Genomic DNA, 8,100 nt, shown 5'->3' with positions numbered 1-8,100 from the left:
TAAATCTTGAAAAGTTATTGCTACTGCTTAACTCACATTTCTTAAAAACTATAAAATTCTGACACTTCTGACGATGACTGGCAAAAACCCCTCCACAAATTTGTACTTTCTTACATATTGCAACAATTTTGTATCTTGGATTAATAGTTCACTAACTTATGAAGATATTTCAAAGAGAAAGATTCAGCTAACGAATTTCCAACAGTGAAGTATCTATTGCATTCTCTGGATTCAATGCAGCACAACCTGTGTTTCTAGCTAGTTTCATGCTCACACCAGGACAAACATCATGCCAGGCACTAAATCGAGAGACTGCATCTGTCTCTGTGCTGTAATTGGAGAGAAGGGAAATGGACGAGGGAAAGATACAATCTCTGTAGCTCTTACTTGCAACTCAAGAAACCTGAATCAAAAAGGCCAAGAAGAAATATGCCATGTTTGTGTGGGGTCTAAGAAACCCTTGTGGATCACTCTGAAAAGAACAGAGGTACTTGGCCAGTCACCAACAGATTACAACCAGGTTGAAGGGGGTGTGGGGGAGGGGAGGGGGGGGGCGTTAAGGAGAGCTTATGTCCCTCATTGGAGGCGACAGATGAGTTCTCTAACGGGGATTCGGACAACAAATAGAACATGACAGAATGGTCTACATGCACTCCAAGATTCTGGATTCATTGGCAAACCTACCCAGATAATTTTAGACATTTTCAAATGAGTTGGAAAAGTCTAGTTATAATTTGGCACAAATCATTGCAGATGTCAGAGTTTATACTTTCTGGTGAGGTGGTAGGCATCACATCCTGTATTCACAACTTGCCCCTTAATTTGGGCAGATATTTCAAAGTGAAAGACTTTGGATTACCAACATTATCAGACTTTGCACAGATTAAATAGTGGTTCCAAAGAATAGTTGTTTCCCAGCTCAGTAGCCTCTAAACATTATGCATAATTGCACAGCAGCTCACAAGCATCCAATTCATTGAAACTTTGGTCACAAACATTGCATTCTGTTGCTGAACTGCATCTGCCATCTACTGGTGAGACTAATAAAGTAGTCTTTTATGTTGGATTCAATTCCAAGGTGGAATGTTGGGAGGCAAAATTTGGTAGATTTCTGAAAATTGTTCATAACAAACTGATATTTTGCAAGTCCTTTCGATTTTTAAATTGATATATGTAACTGTCTAAAAACGTCCTTACCTTGCTGATGCATTGACCCCCCACCAATCTGCTGCTGCGATTCTGAAGCTGAAGTGGAAACAGGTCAAAGGACCAGGAGGTACCAGTGATTCAGGAAACTGCAGCTTACAAGCCAATGACTTTTTGCTGTTGCTCAACTCTGAACCAGAGACAAACTCCTGATGGAGATCAGGACAACTGAGTAACATTTAATGAATTGCACCACTGGTTAGTTTGAAAAGTCACATTTATTCACACACACCAAGGGAGATGTTGGTGCTACAGTCAGCCTGCTGCACAATCAGCGATATAGGTAATCCGCTTGGATATTAGCTCCGATCTCTGCTTCCCACTTGTCCCCATTGTTCAGTAGTTTCTCCTTATTATACAGCAATTCCTCATGTGTCTCGGTAGAGAATTCAAAGTTAGGACCCTGGCAAAATAAAGTGTGTAACCGTGAAAGGAGGTAAATTTAACAGTCACTGAACAAATGTGTACTAATTAAGTTGCAAAGACAAATTATGTTTTATTAACTTGACTTGGTTTTTAATGAGGTAACAGAGCAGTCTCATGACATTTCCAATTATTACAGTGCCTCTGGGTCCATTATCTGACAAATACACACTTGAGCCTGCAGAGAAAGCAAACGCTGCCAAAAGGAAGAAGGGAGTGTTGAGTCTTCACGGATGATGCTACAAACTACAGGTCTGTCAAGAGTCTTCTCTTACCTCCAAATGAGTCAGGAGCAATGCCCATAGTGGTGCACATTCATTTAGATGTTTACAGAATTGTGCCACCTGCTTCGATGCGATCTGGAGCACCATTCCAGGGAGAGGACAAGAAAGGCTACAAAGGCACAGTGGCACTAAACATTCATTAGATGGGTGACATAGCCAATTACATTGTGTTCTCTCCAAAGAGGGAGAAGCAGGATAAAAGGGATTTCCATTAATGTAAGGAAACAGATTTCTTATCTCCCAGGGAATTGGAATATGGGGAACAGACAGGAAAGAAGAGTTGAGTTAGAAGTTTAGTCACAATCTCATCGATTTGTAGAGCAGGCATGATTTATTCCTGCTATTTAAATTCTTTTGTTTAATAAAATTTATAGGATTGTTGGCTTTATAAATACAATACAGGCATACAATAATGAAAGCAACAAAATTACAATGAATCTAATAAAATGTTGATTTAGCCTCAAAGCTAATACATAGTGTCCAACTCAGGCCACCATACTTTAAGAAAGATGAGGATGTAGCAAAGAGAATGATTCGGAGGGCAAGGTTTTTGTTTTAACTTTCAGAAGAAGAGCAGTTCAAGGAAAGATTTGAGGCACATCCAAAAATCATCAAGGGACCGGACAGAATAGATAAGAAGTAACAGTCCTTGTTGGGTAAGAATGAGAACAAGAGGACACAGATCTAAGGCAATTTACAAAACCACCAATAGAGGCATAGGGAAAATGTTTTTAATGTAGCAAGTGATTAGGATCTTCAGTGCAGTTGACACCAGTGTGGTGTTTAGACAGGTTCAATTATGGCATTCAAAAGTGAAATGGATATCTGTGGAAAATGATCGCAAATTGAAATAGTTGCAAATGGTGCTGAACATATGCAATTATTAACAAATAACCCCAATTCTGGCCTTATAATAGAGATAGTGATTGATAAAGCAGCAAGGAAATGAGGGGATTGTGGATGTAGGTTTGCTCGCTGAACTTGAAGGTTCATTTCCAGACGTTTCGACTCCCTACTAGTAACATCTTCAGTGGGCCTCAAGAGAAGCACTGCTGAAAAATTCCTGCTTTCTATTTATATGTTTGGGCTTCTTTGGGTTGGCAATGTCATTTCCGGTGGTGATGTTATCTCCTGTGGTGAAGTCACTTCCTGTTCCTTTTCTCAGGGGTGGTAGAAGGAGTCTAACTCAATGTGTTTGTTGATAGAGTTCCAGTTGGAATGCCATGCTTCTAGGAATTCTCGTGCTGTGTCTTTGTTTGGCTTGTTCTAGGATGGACGTGTTGTCCCAGTTGAAGTAGTGTCCTTCCTCATCCATATGTAAAGATACTAGTGAGAGAGGGTAATGTCTTTTTGTGGTTAGTTGGTGTTCAAGTATCCTGGGGGCTAGTTTTCTGCCTCTTTGCCCAATGTAGTGTTTGTTTCAGTCCTTGCACGGTATCTTGAAAATGACATTAGTTTTGCGTGTTGTCTATATAGGGTCTTTCAAGTTCATTAGTTGCTGTTTTAGTCTGTTGGTGGGTTTGTGGGCTACAATGATGCCAAGGGGTCTGAGTAGTCTGGCAGTCATTTCCGAGATATCTTTGATATAGGGGAGAGTGGCTAAGGTTTCTGGACGTGTTTTGTCTGCTTGTTTGGGTTTGTTGCTGAGAAATTGGCGGACTGTGTTCATTGGGTGCCCATTCTTTTTGAATACACGGTATAGGTGATTTTCCTCTGCTCTGCGTAGTTCCTCTGTGCTGCAGTGTGTGTTGTCTCATTGAAATAATGTTCTGATGCAGCTTCATTTGTGGATATTGGGGTGATTGCTTCTGTAGTTCAGTATTTGGTTCATATGTGTTGTTTTCCTGTAGAAGCTGGTTTGAAGTTCCCCATTGGCTGTTCGCTGTACTGTGACATCCAGGAATAGCAGTTTGTTGTTGTGTTCCTCCTCTTTAGTGAATTTTATGCCAGTAAAGATATTACAAATTAGAGGTAACCTTCAAGACCATCAAGACGAAATGTCTGTAAATGAACCTTCAAGCTGAGTGAGCAAACCTACATCCAAAACCTCAACCTGAGCTACAAATCTTCTCAAAACTCGCTATGATGGGATTGTGGTAATGTCACTGGGCTAATAATCCAGAAGCCTAGATATGGGTTTGAATCTCACCATGGGAGATGGTTAAATTAAGTTCAATAAAAGGCTAGCCTAATGATGGCCATACGAATGTCAAATATGGTGAAAACTCAGCTGGTTCACTGGAATTCTGTCATCCTTACATACTCTGGCCTATGTGACTCTCGATCCACAGTAATGCAGTAGGGTTAAAGGCCATCTGGGCAATTAGGGATGGGATATAAAGGCTAGCTTAGCCAGTGACATCCACATTCCGTGAACAAATACAAAAAATGGTTGGGCTCAGAACAATACCCCGAGAAACTTGTACAGTTATATCCTGGAAATGAGATGACTGACCTCCAACAACCACAACAATCCATTGTGCTAGCTATGACTCCAAACAGTGGAGTTTTCTCATTCCTATTGACTCTAATCCCTTCCACCATTCTACTGATCAACAGTCAACTGACTGAGGGGTAAATGGCCGGGTTGAAGTAATTTTCCACACTGTTGGGTAGTTATCAGTGTTGTGCATATACTGAACAGCTTGGTTTGAAATACATCTGGATGTAGAGCATATCTTCAGTACTATTGTGAGAATGTTGTCAGGGTCCATAGTATCTTGTGCTCCAGGCATTCTGTGATATCACATGAAGTGAATCAAATTCGCTGAAGACTGGTATCTGAGATGCCAGTTCGGACCTTTGTGGAGGCTGCAATAGATCATCCACTTGGTACTTGTGGCTTAAGACGGTTGTAAATACTTCAGCCTTATTTTATGCACTGACCTGCAAGGATCCACAATGATTGAACATCGGATATTTATGGAACCTCCATGTCCTATTAGTTGTTCGATTCTTTGCTACCATTCACAACTGAAGGTGGCAGTACTATAGAGCTTGATCTAATCCACCAGTTATGGAATGACTGTGTGGTGGTCACTCCTACCAATACGATCAGACAAATGTATCTGTGACATACAGACCACTAAGGACAGGCTCCGAGGGTGGGTGAGAGGGTGGGTCGACGAGCGGGAACAAGTTCCGAGAGCTGGCAGGCGGGAGTGGCACTAACACTTGAGGCTTTGGGGAGGGAGGCTCACTCATCTTATGGAGATAAGATTTTCCCTCTTTCCTCCTGGCTTTTCTTTGTATTTCTGCTTTTTATTTTTAAATTCTGGTTATTGTATCTTAGACAGTTTTTTTTCAAAAAGAATGGCAACTTTGTATACTTTTCACTGTACTCCTGTACCCACGACAATAAAACCTAGTTCTAATGTCAAGCAGTTGTTTTTTTTCTTGTTGGCTGCCTCACCAGTTTAACTCATTTTATTAGTTTTTTATGGTTTAGTACACTTGAGTGGTTTGCTGGGACATTTAAGAGTCAACTTCATTGTTATGGGTCTGGAGTCACATGTGAGGTGACAGACTTCCTTTGCTAAAGGACATTAGTATTTCATATCGCCTTTTACAATAAGCAACAATGGTTTCGTAGTAACCATTACTGCAGCTTTCAAGTCCAGCTTTATTAATTCAATGAATATTATGAATCTAAATTTCACCATCTAGCATGGTGGGATTTTAACAGTTAGCTCAGTTGACTGGAGGGCTGGTTTGCAATGACAGAGTGATGCCAATGGTGTGGTTCACTTTCCACCACGGCAAAAGTGATTCACCACTACTCCCTTTCTAATGACAGAGTAGCCCTTGGTCTGGTAGGATTTAGGGTTTATCCCAGCACTTCATTCTGTGCTATGACCACTCTACAATACAGTGAAACGTTCCAAGAGAGATTTGATAGAGTGTCTTTGCACATACCTCCACAATTGCATCAACTGGACAAGCCTCCTGACAGAAACCACAGTAAATGCACTTTGTCATGTCAATATCATACCGCGTTGTGCGTCGACTCCCATCAGCCCTTGGCTCTGCCTCAATCGTAATGGCCTGAAAAGAGTAGGACAGAAGTAAAATGTGAGGAAAGGACAATGGGGTAGGGTGATGTGAACACTGCAAAGGGAGAACAAGGAAAAAGGGTCCTAAGAATGTAATTGGGAACAATGTCACAAAAGCAAAAATACAGTGCATTTCACACAAGCCACAATCTCACCTGAGCAGGACAAACAGCCTCACACAGTTTACAAGCAATGCAGCGTTCCTCGCCAGAAGGATATCTTCGCAGTGCATGCTCGCCTCGAAACCGAGGGCTCAGGGGCCCCTTCTCAAATGGGTAGTTAATGGTTGCCGGCTCCCGAAACAAATAGCTCAAGGTCATTGCGAGCCCTGCATAGAACAATGTTCATCAGGTTACTGGGGTTATACATGCAACAGATCAACAGTAATTGACAATTCCCAGACTATAACAGATATTGATAGTCCTCATAATGCACTCAAGGATCTTTGGCCTGCACAGAAGGTGACAAATTGATCAAAGTGTCCACTGACCTCGAAATAATTCTGTCCAGAATAGAGTTTGCGCAGCACTGTCAGTCATAGCCCGCATATCAGAGGGCTCCTCTTTCATATTCACATACTCTGTGGGACAAAAGGAGTTCCAGTAAACTGTGTAACAGAGCATCACAGATTCTATCCATCCACACACAAGTGCAAATACTCCATTTTTGCAGTCTCCAGATCAGAGCCTGGACAAACTGTAAGGGACAAGTCTCAATGTACTGATCTGAGTAGGAATTGCCCAGTATTTTGCATTTCCAATTGGGAATTCTCCTGCTCCCTGGGACCCTCTGCAAAAGTATCCAACTCACAATCAGAGATCTTGGACAGTTCCATCATTGTTACCTGGATAATTACCTCAGAAAAAGTCAGATACAAAATTCTAACTAAACTAATTCAATTCCCATAAAATAAAACAAAGAACTGCAGAAGCTGGAGGTCTAAAAACAGAAACAAAAACAGAAATTGCTGGAGAAACTCAGCAATTCTAGTAGTATCTGTGGAGAGAAAAAGCAGAGTTCTGCAAGTCTACTCCTGCTCTCTTTCACTCACTGGAGAGTTACAAACTCTTTCAAAGCCTGTGCCAGTCCCAAAGATTGGAACATACATTTGCCACTTTGGAAACCCTGTGATTTCAATGTCAAAAATCCAGCAAACAGCAAAAAAATTCTCATTTTCCATTCTTCCTACCAAAGTGAATGGGAGGGAATGGTGAATGGTATTGTAATTGAAGTAGTAACCCAGAGGCCTAGGCTAATATATAAGGAACACTGATTCAAATCTCAGCCTGCCAGTTTGTAAAATTTAAATTCAATTAATATTTATGAAATGTTTTAGTAATGGTGATCAAGAAACCAAGCATTGATATAAAATTCATCAATATTCATTAAAATCATATTATTCATTAATCATCTTTAGGAAGGAAATCTGCCGTCCTTATCTGGTTTCACTTGCACGCAATGATTTGACTCTTAACTGCCCTCTGAAATGGCCAAGCAAGCCATTGAGTGACTAATGTTACATTTCCCCACATTATTCTCCAGCTGCAATTGAGATGTCCAATCACTTAACTTAATCACTTTGCAGCCTCTTTGCATTCCACGTGAATTTGTTTTGCGAACAAACATAGACACATTACTCTTTCTCTTCATCAACATATCATTCACATAATTTGGACTTCAATCGTCTCAGCTCAACCCTCCAAAAATGACATTGTACCCTACTTTAAATTTTTTGCCCTTAAATTCTCAATCTATGCCAACACGTTACCCCATCGCCATCAGGTTTGTCCATCTGTAATACCGTTTCATTCGGCATCTTCTCAAATGCTTTCTGAAAATAGAAAAATGCACTAATCCCCCTTTATCTGTACTGCTGGTAAACATTGAGCACCCAGAACAGACTCATACACACTTCAAATAATCTGTAAAAAATGCAATGAACACTCACATAGCATCTCAAAGGACAAGCTGTGCTGATCTGGCGGTAAGCTCCTGGGAACAGCATCCTTCCTGCGAATGAAAAATATCAGAAACAGACCAACAACAGTATCATCAAGGGTGAAAAAGCAACATTCACACCCCAAACTCATCTGCACTCCATCCTCCTTACAATCACACCCCAGCCCCCACACTCC

General features: G+C 40.9%; 1 protein-coding gene across 1 annotated transcript; it reads right to left on the bottom strand.

Annotated features, from left to right (window-relative positions):
• Positions 1-1,405: 1,405 nt before the first annotated feature.
• Positions 1,406-7,781, bottom strand: LOC132825553 (NADH dehydrogenase [ubiquinone] iron-sulfur protein 8, mitochondrial). The gene is made up of 5 exons (XM_060840931.1): positions 7,734-7,781; positions 6,456-6,543; positions 6,121-6,293; positions 5,829-5,957; positions 1,406-1,609 (listed from the first exon to the last, which is right to left on the bottom strand). The coding sequence occupies exons 1-5, from the start codon at positions 7,779-7,781 to the stop codon at positions 1,478-1,480; spliced, it is 570 nt and encodes a 189-aa protein (XP_060696914.1). The 3' UTR covers positions 1,406-1,477.
• Positions 7,782-8,100: the final 319 nt, after the last annotated feature.

The sequence above is a fragment of the Hemiscyllium ocellatum genome, chromosome 20, assembly GCF_020745735.1.
Source record: "Hemiscyllium ocellatum isolate sHemOce1 chromosome 20, sHemOce1.pat.X.cur, whole genome shotgun sequence".
In the NCBI taxonomy this organism is placed as follows: Eukaryota; Metazoa; Chordata; class Chondrichthyes; order Orectolobiformes; family Hemiscylliidae; genus Hemiscyllium; species Hemiscyllium ocellatum.
This window is presented reverse-complemented; position numbering and strand designations above follow the sequence as displayed.